The sequence below is a fragment of the Martes martes genome, assembly GCF_963455335.1.
Source record: "Martes martes genome assembly, chromosome: X".
Lineage (NCBI taxonomy): Eukaryota > Metazoa > Chordata > Mammalia > Carnivora > Mustelidae > Martes > Martes martes.
The window spans coordinates 57,012,016-57,030,856 of NC_137897.1; the positions used below are offsets into that span (position 1 = coordinate 57,012,016).

The 18,841-nt window shown below is 39.3% G+C and overlaps 1 protein-coding gene across 1 annotated transcript in view; it reads right to left on the reverse strand.

The window, feature by feature from the left end:
* Positions 1-18,841, reverse strand: part of PHKA1 (phosphorylase kinase regulatory subunit alpha 1) — a 140,823-nt gene that overhangs the window by 18,239 nt on the left and 103,743 nt on the right. The window contains exons 17-22 of the mRNA XM_080795004.1: positions 18,111-18,189; positions 15,824-15,987; positions 11,270-11,361; positions 10,623-10,762; positions 2,092-2,248; positions 826-905 (exon numbers count right to left, since the gene is read on the reverse strand). Coding sequence (XP_080651130.1) covers positions 826-905; positions 2,092-2,248; positions 10,623-10,762; positions 11,270-11,361; positions 15,824-15,987; positions 18,111-18,189 — 712 coding nt within the window. The remainder of the gene's footprint in view (positions 1-825; positions 906-2,091; positions 2,249-10,622; positions 10,763-11,269; positions 11,362-15,823; positions 15,988-18,110; positions 18,190-18,841) is intronic.

Genomic DNA, 18,841 nt, shown 5'->3' on the forward strand with positions numbered 1-18,841 from the left:
TCTTCCCACACTTCTGACCCTCCTTTGATACTAATCACTCTGGAGGAATGGGGCATGGACAATGCCATCTTCTTTTGGATTACCACAGCAGTGGCAAAAATTGATCTGATTTGTGATAAAAAGGTTCTGTTTGCTGAGAGTAAGGTATTATGGGTTGAATTGTGTGCTGTCAAAGTTCATATACTGAAATCGTAGCCTAGAGTCCCTCAGAGTGTGACCTTATTTGGAGATGAGGTTTTTACAGAGGTAATTAAGTTCGAGTAATGTCATTGATTGGGCCCTAATCCTTTATGCCTGGTGTCCTTATATAAAAATTTGGGAAATCTGGACACAAAGATACATATAGAGGGAAGAATTGTGAAAAGACATAAGGAGCAAACAGCCATCTATAAGTCAAAGAGAGAGGCCTGGAAGAAAGTCTAGAGTATAGCAGATTTTTTGTGGATGCTAATTCTAGTTGCCTGCCCTGTTTTGGACTGCCTTTGGATGTAAGGCTCAGGAAAGCCAATAAGTAAAAAAAAAGTATGAAAACAAAAACCATCATCATCACCACCACCACCACCACAAAAAAAAAAAAACCAACAACCAAAAAACCCCCATAAAAAGCAAACTACATTTGCATACTACTCCTTGTGGATATACTCTTTCATTCACTCATGCCCTGTCATTATCAACATTGTCATGCCAAGTGTCTCTGACAGAAGCCCACACATGTAGGCCATTATCATTCAGTGACAGATTAGGGAAAGAGAATTGTGGTCAGTTCACACAGCTCCTTAAAGTCTCAGAGAAACTTGATTGAACCCAACCAAAAACCATACTCACGCAGAGATGGTCTTCTCTCGAGGTTCTGGAGGGAGTCCCACTGTCAAATGTTTCTGGTGGGAGAGAAGGGCTGTGCAGGCCTACGAAGAGAGAGCATAACAGCATTATCCTTCCCATACCACTTCAGCTTTCCATGACAACTACTCTTCTCAGCCCAAAGACCTCTGCTTCCCCTTAATTTATTGAGACACCAAACCATCTTTCTCAGGAAATATCATGTAGATCCGAAGAGAGAGATTTTTAAGAAGAAACAATGAGGTATTTTTATCTCCTAAGAGATAGGAAGTTTTAGCCTACTGTAGATTCATTCTTAAGCTGTAGAATTCTTATCATTTATAACATCTTATCATTTATAAACTTCAGTATTGTGCACTTGACATTCACAGACAAAAAAGCTAACTGAGTATCAGGAACGTTATGCCAGAAAGATGACATCTCAAATGATTAGATGTTGTGCTTGCCTTAAAAATCAAGTATGGGGGGTGCCTGGGTGGCTCAGTGGGTTGAGCCTCTGCCTTCGGCTCAGGTCATGATCTCAGGGTCCTGGGATCGAGCCCCACGTCGGGATCTCTGCTCAGCGGGGAGCCTGCTTCCTCCCCCCACCCCGCCCCGTGCCTGCCTCTCTGCCTACTTGTGACCTCTGTCTGTCAAATAAATGAATAAAATCTTAAAAAAAAAATCAAGTATGGGTCGCCTGGGTGGCTCAGTGGGTTAAAGCCTCTGCCTTCGGCTCAGGTCATGATCCCAGGGTCCTGGGATCGAGCCCAGCATCGGGCTCTCTGCTCAGCGGGGAGCCTGCTTCCCTTCCTCTCTCTGCCTGCCTCTCTGCCTGCTTGTGATCCCTGTCTGTCAAATAAATAAAATCTTAAAAAAAAAAATCAAGTATGGGAAACTTGCTGGCTCAGTCAGTTAAGCGACTGCCTTCAACTCAGGTCATGAACCTGGAGTCCTGGAATCTGGTCCCCACACTAAGCTCCCTGCTTGGCGGAGAGTCTGCTTCTCCCTCTGACCCTCCCCCTTCTCATGCTGTCTCTCATTCTCTCTCAAATATATAAATAAAATCTTAAAAAAATCAATTACGGAAACTGATTTTTAAAAAATTTTTTAATTTATTATTATTATTTTTATAAACATATAATGTATTTTTATCCCCAGGGGTACAGGTCTGTGAATCGCCAGGTTTACATACTTCACAGCAACGGAAACTGATTTTTAAAAAGCACCTCCATTTAGATTTGGTATCAATTCAAGCAGAATTTTTAGTACCTCATCAAGTGCTTCCACCTTTTTCCTTAAGATTCCAGAGATGTGTCGGGTCAGGCCCCAGTGACGGATTTCTCCAACTCTGACATAGAGCTCAGTAAGCAGCTCTCGGACTGTCGTAGCCCCATCATCATATAATTCAGGGTCCCAGTCAGGTCCTCTGGAATGTTAAAGAGAGGCCTACATTAGTTTAAGTAAAGCTGCTGGCAACAATCATTTGTTTCAGTGTTATAACGGATAACGGACACACCTGTTTTTGATAGGTCTTCCTCATTAGGCAATAAAAGTTATTTACTAGGAATCCTTGTAAATGTATGATTAATAGTTGTCCCTGAAACCCAAATACCTAGATGAGAACAAGTCTTAGTTTCACGTGTGCTTTGACAAAACGCGTTCTTTTACCCTCTTCACAGGCTTTGACGTAGCTGAAAACAAAGTCAAAGACTTATTTTAACTATTGAAAGTTCAGGAAGTACGCTACACTTCGGAAACTAAAAGAGATTTAAAAAAAAAGTTGTGTGCTTATTTTTAAAGGATACATATACATTATTGTTGTAAAGATTACTATAACACAAGTCAACTGTGAAGTATCATAAAATATATGTAAAGTGCTATGAAATTGAGAATTTAATTTACGATGAAGGTAGATTATTTATTAAACAATGTTAAGACAATCAAGTAGCCATCTGAAAAAGAAGCTGGATTCATGCCTTACACTGAACATCAGAATTCCAAGTATATCAAAGATTTAAGCGTAAACATACTAGAAAAAATTTGGGAGAACAACTTTCCAACTCTGGGGGCAAGAGTACTGTTTAACTATAATCTATACAAAGAAGCCATAAAAGAAATAGTGATTTATATACATAAAAACAACAAAATACATATTGCAGAAAACCACTGTAAGCAAAGTTGTCAGACAAACTACAAATAGAAAAATATTTACAATTCATAGGCCAATTTCCCTCATATAAAGAAATTCAACAGAGGTGCCTGAGTGGCTCAGTTGGTTAAGCGTCAGATTCTTTTTTTTTTTTTTTTAGAAATGCAACCTACAGACTTGGATTTCTTTCTTTTTTTTTAAATTAATTTATTTTTAAAAATTTTTTTTATTCATTTGAGAGAGAGAGATGACAAGTAGGCAGAGAGGCAGGCAGAGAGAGAGGGGGAAGCAGGCTCCCCGCTGAGCAGAGAGCCTGATGCGGGGCTTGATCCCAGGACCCTGAGATCATGACCTGGGCTGAAGGCAGAGGCTTAACACACTGAGCCACCCAGGCGCCCCAGGCATCAGATTCTTGATTTCGGCTCAGGTCCTGATCTCTGGGTCATGAGATTGAGCCCTGAATTGGGCTCCACACTCAGTGGGAGTCTCCTCCTTCTCTCTCCCTCTCCTTCTGTCCCTCACCCAAAGAACTGCAACAAATAGATAATAATAATAATAAAAAAGAAAAGACAGATAAGAAAATATGGTCAAATACTCATGGATTTATTTTTTTATTCTTTTAAAAGATTTTATTTATTTATTTGAGAAAGAGAGAGAGAGAGCACAAGCGGGAGGGAATTGTAGAGGGAGAGGGAGAAGCAGGCTCCTCGCTGAGCAGGGAGCCTGACGCAAAGTTTGATCCCAGGACCCTGAGATCATGACCTGAGCTGAAGGCAGATGCTTACCTGACTGGGCCACCCAGGCGCCCTAATACTGATGAATTTTAAATATAGAGAGGTGTCTGATCACACACATAGTAAGAAAAAATCAAAATTAACACTACACCAAGATAACACTTTTTAAAGTCTATCATATTGTCAAAAAACCCCATATTTGATAACACTGTGTTGGTAAGGCTTTGGGAAAGTAGGTACTCTCAATATCATGCTGGTGGGAGTGAAAATTGGAATACTCTCCCTGGAGAGGTATTTGAAAATATGTATTAATATTAAAAATCTATATTCTAAAAAAATCTATATTCTTTGATCTAGGAATTTTGATTCTGGCATATCTGTAGGATAGACTCCACACATGAGAAATGATACACATGGTGAGGATATTTGCTATAGCATTGTCTGGGATAGTGAATCATGGGAAACAATCCAAATGTCCCTCAGTAGGAGACTGGTTAAATTATGGCATGGTCACAAACAATGGAAGCTGTGGAACTATTAAGAAAATATGATGTAGGTCTAGATTATGACAGATTATATGTTTTAACATGACTCCAATAATGTTCCATCTAACATGCTCTTCTTACAGTGTGACTTTTATAGTCTTCCCGTGAAGAGGGTGGGTCTGCGTTCTCTCCCCTTCAATACAGGCATGCTTGTGGCTAAGTTGAAAGTGGTGCTGTATGATTTCTGAGGCTAGGTCATAAACATTAAGGCAGCTTCCACTTGGTCCTTTGATGGGGCACATACTCTTGGAACCTAGACATCAGACTGTGAGGAAGTAGAGAGACGTATGGGGGAGGTCATTTGTAGGTGTTCTGGGTGACGGCCCCAGGTGTGGTGCCAGTCAACAACCAGTATGAACCCCTAGATATATGAGTGGACAACCTCATGGTGACTTCAGCCCCAGATGCTGTCGGACCACAGCTGAATGAGATCCCACGTGACAACTGCCTAGCTGAGCTTGGACAAGCTCCAGAGCTGTGACAGATAATTTAAACACTTTTTGCTTGTATTATCTTAAGCCACTGAGTTTTGGGGTTGTTTGTTAAGCAGTCACAGATAAATGGAATATATATGTAATGAATTTCAAGAAAAATAGTTTTAGTGGAAAAAAAAGCAAGGTACAGAACAGTGCATATACTATGCTTCCATTTGGTGAAACAGGTGTGAAATTATATGCATATATGCTTTATTTACCTACATACGCATAAATTGTCCCTGGATGGATACACAAACAACCAATAATACTGACTGCCTGTGAGCTGGGGAACCAGATTATCTGGGGACCAGAGGTGGGAAAAAGACTTTTTATCCTTTCCCTGTATCCTTTTGTACTTCAAAAAATTTTGAGCCATGATAATGTAGTATCTATTCAATATATTAAATAGGAAACATGTACTATATAACATATTTACTATGCTAAATATATTAAAATAATAAATATGAATTTAATATATTAAATATATATTTAAAAACATGAAATACAAAGTACCAGAGGAAGAGTCAACAATGGATTAAAAAAACAGTGAATGAAAGTTTGAAGAGTAACAGGATATTTACAGTTCCAAAGTATATCTCCACACAACACTTTTTAATTACAAAATGCAACATAAAGATTTTACAGTGGAGGAATGTGGAAGATACTACCCTCACCGAGTGATAAAACCAGAAATGGGACTCACTGACACATGTGCCCTCCTGATATGATACACTGAGAAGAACTCAGCATGACTTCAGTGGTATTCCTGCCCAAAATGCATAACCTGAATTTAATTATGAGCAAACTCCAAATGAACCAAAATTTAGGGACATTCTATAAAAAATAATTCATCTGTGTGCTTCATAAATGCCCCTAATATGAAAAATAAAGACTCAAGAACTGTTCCAGATTAAAGGGGACTGGGGACACATGAGAATTTAATGAGATGCATAACTTACATTTTCTTTTGCTGTAAAGACATTCCTGGGACAACTGGCAAATACAGTCTGTAGATTAGATAGTATCATTTTTAAAAAAGATTTTATTTATTTATTTGTCAGAGAGAGAGAGAGTGCACACAAGCAGGGGGGTGGCAGGCAAAGGGAGAAGCTGGTTCCCTGTTGAGGAAGGAGCCCAATGGGGGACTCGATCCCAGAACCCTGAGATTATGACCCAAGCCAAAGGCAGATGCTTAACCAACTGAGCCATCCAGGCATCCTGATAATAGTATTGTTTAAACATTAATTTCTTTTTCTTTTTTTTATTTTTTTTAAAAAAGATTTTATTTATTTATTTGACATAGAGAGAGACCACAAGTTGGCAGGGAGGCAGGCAGAGAGAGGGAGAAGCAGGATCCCTGCTGAGCAGAGAGCCCAATGCGGGCCTCAATCCCAGGACCCTGAGATCACGACCTGAGCTGAAGGCAGAGGCTCAACTCACTGAGCCACCCAGGTGTCCTCTTTTTCTTTTTTTTTAAAAAAGATTTTATTTATTTAGAGAGTACAAGAGTGGGGGGAGGGGCAGAGGGAGAGAGAGAGAATCTCAAGACTCTGTGCTAAGCAGGGAGCCCAACGTGGGGCTCCATCCCAGGACCCTGAGAACATGATTTGAGCTGAAATCATGAGTTGGACACTTAACCAACTGCACCACCCAGGCGCCCCTAATTTTCTGATTATCGCAAATGTACTGTGCTTATGTAAGAGAATTCCTAGTCTTTGGGAAATACACAATAACCACTCAAATTCTTAGGGGTAGAAGGGGATCATGTCTGCCACTCACTCTCAAATGATTCAGAAAAACATATATCTATATCTATATCCATATCTATATCTATATATGATGACAGAGAGAATGAGAGAGAGATTAAACCTGAGGAATCTGGGTGAAGGATACCCATAAATTTTTTTTGTACTATCCCTACAACTTTTCTCTAAGTTTGAAATGGTCAAAATAAAAATAGTTAAATGAATAATATTAAAGTACATGCTTTGAGATCTCATAATCAAGGATGAACCTTTTTATTCCTAGAGATCAGAGAAAGCTTTCTGGAGATGACAGATGAACTAGGCCTTGATGGACAGCTAGAATTCCAACAAGGAGAGATGGGGTATGGTAAAGGAAAGAAGTCCAGGCAGAGGGAAGAACATGAGCCAAGGTGTGAAAAGAAATCTTGTATGGGCCGTGTTTTGGATATGACAAACAGTGGGCTATTTTGGTGAAAGTATTCACATTGTGAGGGGGGAACAATGGTAGATAAAGGTTGAAAATGGGATCATAGAGGATGTATATTTGGCCACTGATTCCCAGTGGTAGTGGCGATGTTGCAGGGAGAGACAGGAGATTAAGAGGAGTTGAAGATGATGACACAATATCAAGTCTGGGTGACAAAAGAATGTTGATACTATGAACATGGTCAGGGAGTAGTAGATTTCTAACCAAGACAGTGAAGTGGAGTTTAGTTTAGATATGCTGAGTAAGAAGACATATATAAATTCCAAGTAGAATTAAGGACATAAAAATTGCTTTTTTTAGAAGATTTTATTTATTTATTTATTTTAGAGAGAGCGAGAGTGAGCACACAGGGGGAGGGCAGAGGGAGAGGGAGAAGCAGACTCCCTGCTGAGTAGAGAGCCCCATGCAATGTGGGGCTTGATTCCCCCAGGCCTCTGAGATTATGATCTGAGTGGAAGGCAGTTGCTTAACCGACTGAGCCACCCAGGTGCCCTGACATAGAAATTTCTTTAAAAATTATTAAAGGTATTTAAAATATTTTAAAAATTCTGGGTGGGGGGGCAGAATGCATGAAAAGAAATCCAAAAGCCAAAAAGGAAAAGTCTGAGAGATTTGATGATATAAAAAGTAAACCTCTGCATGGAGAAATGTATATAAGTAATTAGCAAATTAATTGGAAAAAATATCTGCAGCAAGCATAACAAACAAAACAGTGATATCTAATATCAATAAGAAAAATATAAATAACTCAATAGAGAACAAAGAAAGGTTATAAACAAACAATTTGAAGAAGGAATGCTAACCAACAGAGATAGGAAACCCCACCTCCCCACTTCCACTCTTAAATCCATGAGGAATATTGGGCAGAATTCCAAGTGTATTAAAACCCATGCAAGCACATCTATACCATCTACTCAGCTGGTTTGACATTACCTGGAATACTAGTTTTAAAGAGACTGCAGGTTCAATCAGATGTTATGGTGAAGTTAGTAATGCAGGATTAGATGAAGAAAACCCACGTTAGGAACAGAAGAGCTGGCAGTCAACCGTGGATGATCTGACTTGGTGGGAAAGTAGAAGCTTCTCAAGTACAACTCCCTTTGTTTTCTGTATCAACTACCCGACTGAATCTTCAGTTTTCATTCAAGCTACAATCATTCTGTCCTTACCCCTTATCTTGTTTTACCTTCTCTATCTTTTCATTATTTTCCATTTAGCCTTGTGCCTGGCACATAATAAGCACTCAACAGGTATTTGTTGAAAAGATGTGCCTCACCCTAAAGGAAGAACGAAAGAAGCAGAGGTATCAAAATAATAAGACCCCATGTCATTTTTTTGGGCAGTAGCACATAACAAGGTTTATTGGGTGGCACTTAGGGTTGTATGAGAAGGGAAGTCCCTCACAGCAGGAGACTGTCCAGAGGCTTAGCTAGAGCACCAGCTCTACCTTCCAGAAGGGGTGGAGAGCAAGGAAACTCCCAGGGGAGAGGGGAAGAGGAAGTTACACATCTAGGTGATGTCCTTCAGTAGCACTGTTGGGGATTCTCTAGGGTAGAGAGCAGTGGTTTGGGGTATTTGTGGCCCTGGACTTAACTCTTATGGCAGATGTGGAGTAGGTTTCAAGGAGTGTGAAGAGCAGGCAGGCCCCGAGTGGCTAAAAATACGTTTGGGCTGGTTTTGATACAATTGGTTGTGCAAAAATTTGATTCTGGGGCTGGTGGGCTTTTCAGCTGTCTTTTTCACTTACTCATTAACCACCAGGATCTGATGGAAGCAGCATGGGCTCTGGAGTCAGACAAATCCAGGGGACTTCATTATAGCCTAGAGGGCCTGAAAGTCCCAGATCCCTACCTGGTCTTCTTTGACACCACCCTGGCAGTAGGGGAAGGTAGAGGAGGCAAGTCGGTGCTGCAGATTTTTCTATGGTAGGAGTGGTTATTGTCTAAAAGTTGTCTGTCTTGCTAGTCTGGCCTTTCCTGGTCCTTTGTCTAGAAAGAACAGGTTTTTCTGAAGGCTCTGGTCATCTGTGCCCATTGGCATTTTCAGGGTGCTGGCTTCTCCAGCATCTGATGCAGGATATATGAGGTGACAAAAAAATCCTGGGTACATCACCACCTTGTCAATCCTCAGAGCCTGAGATCCTTAACCAGTCTTCTTTCTTCTTTCTACCTTTTAATACCTTGTTATGTTTGTTTTCTAAATACTGTCCTCTTGTACTTAGCAGAAGGAACAGAGAGAGATGCATGTATTCTATCTTGTCTGGAACCAGAAGTCCCATTGTGGTTATGTTTTAAGAGCTTCAATGAGTTTTAGAAATAATACTAAAATATTTAGGAATGAAATGATAAAGCATCTGGTCTCTTTTTCAAAATAATCTGGGAGAGAGCGAGAATATAGACGGGACAAGATTAATCACGTGTTTATCATTGTTCAGGCCGGGTGATGTGGCCCCAAGGGTTCATTATGCTATTCTTTCTATTTTTGTAGAAATTTAGATGTTTCTGTCCTAGAAAGTAAAAAAGAAAAGTTACTCTCTCTCTTCTGTGGAGGCTAGGATTGAGGAGAACAAGGCAGAAACAGGAAGACTTGTTAGAAAACCATAGCAATAGTCCTGGTGAGAGACACAGACGTGAGTGAAGGTAGCCTTGCTAGCGATGCAGAAGATAAATACTTAGAGGAAAAACTGAATAGCCTTGGTGCTTAACTGGATATGGGGCGAAGCTTGCTGATTAGGTAGGTATTGATTTCAACCACAAGGATGCAGAATTTCAGAATGTGACTCCACTTTTAATGTTTGACTGCTGACTGCTTACAAGTCCTACCACCCCTCTTTCCCTTCCAGCCTACATCTGGGCAAGATGTCAGGGAAATCCAAGGGTTCTGTCCTTTGGTGCTGGTAAGAACCTTTTTCCCAGCCTCACCTCCTAATCATAATAAAAGCCTAACACAGCCTCCTTTCCCTGCTCACTTAAATTTTTTTTTTTTTTTACCAACCTGGGAATCTGTTCCACTCTTCCTAGAAGTCTCATTATGTGAGTAATAAACATTTTACACTCTTCTGGTACATGGTTGGTATCATCAGTCTCAATATCCAAACCAAATTTAGGGGAGGGGAGCCCATCCTGCTTCTTCAAGTTGATGACTACATTAATAAATGAGGAAGTTCAGGTTATATTTGGGGGGGGGCAGAAGTGAGGGATAGGAGGGAGTTCAATTTGGGCATACTGAGTTTGAGGTACTTACGTATAATGTACCTAGCAGGGTTCCGGACACATAGCAAATTACTCAGAAATGCTAGTTTATTGTTTTCTGTAAGCCTCCATGTTCATACTCCTTTTGAGTTAAGAATTTATTTATCTTTGGATTTTTACCAAATAACAGATGCTTGAAATAACCATAAATAACATAACAGTTATTGGTCACCTACTATGTAACAGGCATTGTATCAGAGACTTTGCAGATATTTTATCTTGCTTAATCTTTACAACAGTTCTATGAGGTTGGTATAATCCAAATTTTATAAATGAGAACAACTGAGGCTTGAGGTTACACAGTGTGTAGGTTGCAAAATTCAAATCCAGACACTCCAAAGTTGAGCTGTATTTACTATATTTTACTTTCTCTCCATGTGAACATGAAAGGAGACAGAATATTTATCACTTACTTCAGAGTATACAGCATGTAAAGGATATCAGCTTGTTCCTGTAAGCTGGAGGTCTCCTTCAACTGTAAAACCAGTGCCTTGAAGTCCACCTCCCCGGACTGGTCTCTAGGAAGATGCATTTCTACACGAACAGAGGGAACCTTTAGTTTGAGAAAGGATAAAAAGAAAAAAATATAAGTCCACAAGTGCTCAACTTAATGCCCTAGAGTATTGATCTTTTCACCTCTAAACCTTTTCCATAAGAATTCCCTAAATTTTGATAAGAAGTAAAACAAAAACAATGAAACCTTCAAAATGAATGATGTAGCAATTCAGTTTTCTTAGAGCCTGGCTAGAAAAGGTTGCTAGAGGGGAGTGGAGTCGGGGGATGGGGTAACTGGGTGATGGGCATTAAGGAGGACATGTGATGTAATGAGCATTGGGTGTTATATAAGACCCCGGAACAAATAATACAGTATATGTTAATTAATTGAATTTAAAATAAAAACAAAAAGAAAGTGAAATAAAAAGGCGTATACCTTCACCAGGATAGCATTTTGCCTACCACCAGTTACTAGCAGAAACCATAATGGCTTGTTCTGTTATTCAACATACAGATGGCAATTTTGTGAATGGCTGACAGAAGAAAATCTCATGTGCAAGTTTACCTGGTCCTCTTGTGGGCAATGAGGCGAGTCAAGTAAGTTGAATGAAGGTCGGGAGGCCTGAAATATCTTTGTAGGAAGATACATGTGAACATCTGCAAGAGGTTGACATTTATGGGAAAGGTTAGATAACTTAGGAGACTAAAAAAATAATTCACAGTTATATGCAACTGATAACTTATTGAACACTACACCTGAAACACATGATGTACTATCAGTCAGCTAACTGAATTCAAATAAAAACAATTCACAGTTCCCCTCAAAATGAAGTTGCACAGGAGTTGTTCTCTATAGAACAAGAGTGAGAAATTTATCGTTTCTTGCTAATATCACAGAATATCAGATAATTTAAAGATTGTTCAATCAAACGTACTTTCAGTGGAATGCCTAGAACTGTAGCATCAAATGGATATTTAAGATATTAAAGCCTATGAATGTAATCAATATCACAATGGTACTATTACTGATACTTTGATAGAATACCACATGTAACAGAAAGAACCCAATTCTGTTTTCTATTTTCTGGACTGCCTTGGGAAAATATCTGGCTGTCAGCAGTTGGGTTTTCTTGAGAAGAGATAAATGGATGATCCTATGTAGGGAGTCAGAAAATGTAGTGGCCAACCTACTTTGAGATATTTCTAATATTTTTATTTATAGTCCAAATACTCACCATAACCTCAAAGGAGAGACTGTTTTGTCACTTTCACCATTTTACAGATACAGAATGAGGAATACAGAGCTCAAAATACTGTTCAAGCAAGTAAGTAGCAGAGCCGGGAATTAAGCTCAAGTTTCCCGATTCACAATCTAGAAGTATAATTTAATAAAGCTGATGTCTTCATATAAGCCCTTTGTCAAGGCAGCATCCTCAAAGGGTATGCTGAGCTCTTCCCTGTTCTCAATGTTAAATGATTCATGTTTAATATCTGTGGTTAGTAATGGTCAATCAAGTTTTAGACAGAAAGAACATGCATCTCAATCATTCTCATCATCTGTAAAATGTTACCATTTAGGTCCTCTCGGTGTGGCCAAGGAGCCCTTCTTCCCTTCATATGCAGCTACCATAGAGGCACTTACTACTCTTAGGAACCATGACTACTCCTAGCCTAGCAGTGTGTAGTAGAAGACATCCTTCATTGCCAATACCTACCAAAGGGGGGTAGTGGTCACGGGGAGGACAATGACAGAGTTGTTGAGGAATGAGTACTGTAGTTGAGAAACAGCTCTACACTGCTGGAACAACTGACTGTAAATATCACAGCTGACCTAAGGGAACGAGATGCAGCTTACTTAAGGGAGAGTATCTCCCTCTTCGTTGCAAGGTTAGCTTGTAATAGTTTGCAGTCCTTTCTCTTTAAATAAAAGTGCTTCTGAAGAAGTAACTTTCCCAAAGGAAACACCTTCTTCCATCATTTTAACACAGATGTTAAAATGCTCCATGTCTCTTGTTCTGGCCGCTTTTCATGATGTAGTGGTTAAATCAGACCGCATAGCACTAGCGATAGCAAAATTACACCCAATTCACTAACTTTCCAAATATTTGAGTGCCTGACATGTTCCTTCTGTCTGAGATGCTGAGGATAAAGCACTGAACAAAACAGAGCTTCTGCTTACACTGTAATACACACCCCACCCCCATCCTGGGCTGCACGTCAGTCCTGTGCCTGACTCCAGTGAGTCATGGCATTACTCACTCTGTACATGCAGCTCCTTGGCCTTGGTCACCAAGGACATTAAATCGCAGGTTGTTTGCATAGCAGCTCGGAACAGATCTAGCCCTCCCTTCTGTGAGGTAGGGGCTAGTTTAGCATGGGGAGCAGTGTGCGCCAAAAGGTGATCTAAATAACGAGCAACTTCATCACCACAGTGAGCTGCAAGGTTAGTGGGGGTAGGGGGAAGAGAAAAAAATGAACGTTTTAGTTACTTCACAATCTGCCCCACCAACTAGAATGCTTAGCTCCTGTGCCCATGACACAGCACCAGAAGTAGGTTGTTTTAGATCACGGTGGGGGTCAAGGTTGTGATTACTGTACAGTCTTGCAGCTTTACCTTTTAGAAACTAGGGCCATTTACGAGGACCTACCTGTTCTTCAACTTTGCTGTCACAATATTAGGGCCCTTGAAAGCAGTATGAGCTTATTATAGGACAGGTAGAGCAAAGATTTCACAATCTGCGCCTGTACATGTGATGGGGCTGGTGGTGGCAGCAGTGGTGGCAGAGGAGTGGAATAGGGCCCTTGGAGTCTCACTGGTAGGAGGAGACTTTGGTGAGCAAAGGCAAAAATCTTCCACTAAACACTGAACCTAGCTAAAAACAAACAAATCCCATAAATGGCGGCTACAGTTGCTAATGAAAAGAACAATCTCTGTGTGACCTTGGTGTCAAAAGGATTACTGGCCACACACTGGTCCTTTTCATTACCGTATTCATTTATTCACCAACTATTTATTGCCTACAATGTACTGGGGGGTATATAGGTGCTGAGGTTTCAGTGGTGAAGAAGATAGATATGTTCCCTATCCTCTTGGACTCTCACACTCCCATATACCTCCTATAACATTCTCTTCTCATGGATCCTAATATTTCAGATTGTACATGAGCATTTGTAACATTAATAGCTGGAAAAACACAGTGTTTGGATTACTACTAAAGTCTGTGAGGCCAATTATGCCTCATCTTTTTTGATCATCTTCAGTGATCTCTCCAGATATTTTTCTGTGTTCTGATGTGACTTTTTAAAAAATATATCTATTTATTTGATAGAGAGAGCATGAGAAGGGGGCAGGTCAGAGGGGGAAGGAGACTCCCTGCTAAGTGGGGAGCCTGATGCGGGACTTGATCCTGGGACTCCAGGATCGTGACCTGAGCCAAAGGCAGACACCTAATGAACTGAGCCACCCAGGGGCTCCTGTTTTGATGTGATTGATGGAAACTAGTAAAGCTGTAAAAATGGAACTCATTCTTAGTGAAATCCTAATGACAATTAGTATAACCTTGAACAATATAGATACTTGAGTGGAGGATTATGAAGAATATGGAGAGAAGGGGCGCCTGGGTGGCTCAGTGGATTAAGCCACTGCCTTCGGCTCAGGTCATGATCTCAGGGTCCTGGGATCGAGCCCTGCATTGGGCTCTCTGCTCAGCAGGGAGCCTGCTTCCCCCTCTATCTCTGCCTGACTCTCTGCCTATTTGTGGTCTCTCTCTGTCAAATAAATAAATAAATAATCTTAAAAAAAAAAAGAATATGGAGAGAAGTGTTCTTGGTATGGCAGGGCTGGCAAGCAATAAGCGCAGCCATTGTGAGACCCCTGATGAGTAAAACCAGAGAGGAGAAAGTGACTCCGAATGCATAACATCAAATATAGTAATATATATCATTACAAAGATAACATTTTAGAAAGCAATCTAAAAGAATGAGTGCTACGGATGAAAGTCACAACTACCCATAGAATAGCAAAAATTATGATTATTCTGGTCTGCTTTTCAAAATATTTGTTTATGCCAAGATGGAATATCTTAGATATTTGGTAATTATTAATGATAGGAAATAACTTTGTATTTAATGTATTTTTCCAGTGAAGAGATTCATGGTTTTCCATCTTACAGAAACAAATGCAGAGTGAATTAAATGGTACATAGGTGAGTAAATGCTGAGCCCAAAAAAGAATTTCATCCTCTGACTGATAATGTGTTGGTTTATTGTATATGAGATAATGCTTGCCACCTCACTAAGGAGAGCCAATTCATTTTTTTTCTTTTCTCTAACATTCCACTTTCAAGATAAAGAAATTTGCTGTCTTAAGAAACAGGCTAACAGGCAAATATCCAGACAATGAAAGCAGGCAAACCATATTTTAGATAGCTAGAAGAATTTGCTCCTATTGGCCCTTCTCTCTTTGGGATTCAAACAATGTAATTCTTGCCTTGCCTAGGTTAGTGTTTTAACACTTTAGGGTGTTTCTCAGCCACTTTAAATATACGTCCTTATGATGTTTTCTCACTATATCGTCCTTGTATTCTTAGTAGTCAATTAGATTGGTTGTGCTTTATTTGTCTAGTTTGCAATATGAAAGCAATAGGCACACTGAATAGGCTTTTTCAAACTAAGCAGACCTCCCTAGAGATTCCCATCAGCCCTGGTAACATTATATATAAAAAGCACTCTAACTGAGTTTCTTAATTTTATGCTTTTAAATGTCAAAAAGCAGTACTGTATACGTATAGTTCTCCTACTACATACCTGATTAAACATCTCTCACTCCCCACTGCTTCCTCTCATTTTGAAATCACCAGCTATTTCATATACCCGGCACAGAAATCTTCCCTGACCTTAGTAAGAGATAGTCAAACTCCATACTCCACAATCACCACAGGGATATTAGACCAGAAACCAAAGGTAAGTAGAGGATGAAAAGTGAAGCCAAACGAAAGTAGAAATCTAGGTGTATTAAATAGGAGTGAGTCTTCTGGCAGTGAGAAATATTAAGGAGGATGCTCAACACTACTTTGTATTCTTGCCCAGCAAGGCCATTGCCTTTATGATGCTCCCTTACCATTATGGGTTGAATCATAGTCATTCATCCAGTCGCCAGAGTCCAGCTCATTGTAGTTATCATAATCTTCACTGTACAGCTTACCCTCGGGTCCAGGATCCATGAAGCTCAAATGTGTGCAGCAAGATGTTGTTAAAAACTCTGACAATTTACCTGTTTGAATCCTGACAATTACAGGGCAAAGAGAAAACAGAAAATCAGAGGAAATCATTTTAAAACAACACATTTCAGTGAGAAAAGGGATACCTAGAATGTTTTTGGTTGGGGGACTGCTAATGCTTTTATATATTAGTATAAATTTTGTAAATATGAAATTTTATACACTCCTCAGCATGGTGTAGTATAGGCTGGGATGCTGTGTTAATGAAGACCACAGTTATGGGTTCACAATCTACCAGCAGATCACTTTTGCTCTCCTTCACTTCCATATACTATGCTGTTAACTATGTCAAATGTCTGGCCAGAATCTCCATTAGCTGCAGAGAAGCTGGGACAGAAGGAAGAGAAATCATCACAAATCCATCACGTCATTAAAAAAAATACTCAAAGATCATTTTGAAATTGAAAGATGATATTTGAAAATCTTATGAATTATAGAGGATTGTAGGCTATATCCTCCCCTACTTAAAAAACTGATTGCAAAACCCAAAGTGTAAGTTAATAGTACTGATTTTCTCAAGAACACAGTCTGGCACTGGGCGCACATTATTGCTGTGGCTGTCACCAACATCCTATATCTATTCAGGACAAAATCAACTAAGGAATCTAGCACAAGGACTAAGTCTGGTCGTTTTCTCAAAGGAAGGAACATTGTCCTCCTCTCCATGAAGAAGAGTACTGTGCTTCATACTTCCTTTCACAGACTGGAGGGACTATCCTTCTGCCTTCAGCAAGGCAAGCCATGGGTTGCTATTCAAGCAAAAAACCCACTGAAAGCAGAATTGGTGGACAGACTTAATAAAGGCCATTATTCAAAATAAATGTAAAAAAGAAGAAAAAGAAGCCAGCTTGAAGGGGTTCCCAAAGGCCAGACCTTGGATAATTTGAACATTGAAATAAACAATGACAGAAATGGAGCATAGCATATTGAATAAAATCAGAATCCATAAATCTATGCTACACTAAAACTGCAAAATAAAAGGGGATATTCTAACACATATATATGCACAGGATGATAGAGACCCAGAATCATCACTTTAAAACCCCATTAGTAATAATGGATTCACCAATGGAAGATAAAACTGGGTAAAGACTATCATAGAAAGGATATGGAGAAACCTACCAGATACCACTTTAACCAAATTGAAAGACATTCTGCATTATAATTGACCTTTCTTTTTCAAAACTGTGTTGAAAACTGTCATGAAAGGTTCACAAAAGCCTGGGGAACTGTTCTAGATTAAAAGACATCATCATAACTAAATGCCAATGTGTGATTTTTGATTGGGTCTCAGAATGGGGAAAAAAGCTATGGAAAAAATATTGGGAAAATTGGCTAACTGTGAATGTGGACTCTAGATTAGGTAATAATAGTAATTTATCAATATTAAATTTTCTGAGTGTGATGATTATATTGTAGCTATATGTGAAAATATCCTTGCCCTCATAAGACAAACTGGTGTTTAGAGTTGAATTGTCATGATGTCTCTGGCTAAAACTCATACTTCAGCAATTAAAGTGTGTGCATGTGTGTATGTGTGTGTGTGTACATTTACACCTATGTATCTGTGAGGGGGGGAGAGTAGAGAAGGGAAGGGAGGGAGGAGTAAGAGGAGAGTAAGGAAGAGAATGCACAAGTGAGACAGATGTTAACAACACGTAAATCCTGAGGAAGGGTATATGGTGTTCAATACCATTCTTGCACATTTCTGTAAGCTTGAAATTTTTCAAACTAAAAACTTAGAGAAAAGAGAAAAGAAAAGCAGCCAGAGTTGAATAGTTCAGTAACTTTTTTGCTTTTGAAAGAATAAATTTTCCAGTCCACTGAATTTATGAGGTTTAGGCAAAGAACAGGGTGGGAAACATTCTAAGCCTTCTCTGTAACATTAACTTCCTTGATTTGATCTATCAAAAATGAGTTCTTCTAAACTCATAGGATGGGGCTATACTGCACAACTGATGAATAGTTGAACACTGCATCTGAAACTACTGATATACTATGTATTGGCTAATTGAATTTAAATAAATTAAAAAAAGACACAGAGAAAGGCACCACAAGTCTACCATTACTATATCTAGCTTCCAAATTTCATTTCATTTCACTGAAAAGTGTGTAGAGGTTACTTACCTTGCTCCACCAAAGTAGCCATCTTGCATTTTTCGGAGTGCCGCTAGGATACTTGAATTCAAGCTGGTTCCATCTTCATCTTGAAATGAAGAGAATTTTATTTTTAAATTATGTTATGTTAGTCTCCATATAGTAGTACATCATTAGTTTTTGATGTTGTGTTCCATGAGTCACTGTTTGCAAATAACACCCAATGCTCCATGTGAAATGAAGAGAATTTTAGAACAATTTTTTTGCAGTTTTAACTTTGAAATACTGGGAATATTTCAATTATTTCAGACCAACATTCTGGTGGTAATGGTGCAGATAAGATGCTCCTCATTGTGTGCCTTGTATTTCAACAATTGATCAGAGAGCTAACAACATGGTAGAATGGGCAAGTGGTGACGGCGATTACCAACAGAGAGAGTACCTCAAAGACTACTTAGCACAGTGTCTGATGGCAGAATACTTAATGGTTACTGAAAGTTGACAATAATAACAACAATAACCATTTGTTTAATGTTAGGTGCCAAGCCCTGTGTTAAACATTTTATATATTATCTCACGTAAACAGACTTGGTTTGTGTATGTGTGTATGTGTATAGGCATACAAAATAAAGAAGGCTAACAATTACCTGACTTTATGTGAAGGGGATCATACAATACCTACTCATTTGTGATCCATTTTTTTCTAACTTATCCTTTATAAAAACTAAAAAAGATTCCATAGCAGACATTTAGACTGTTTT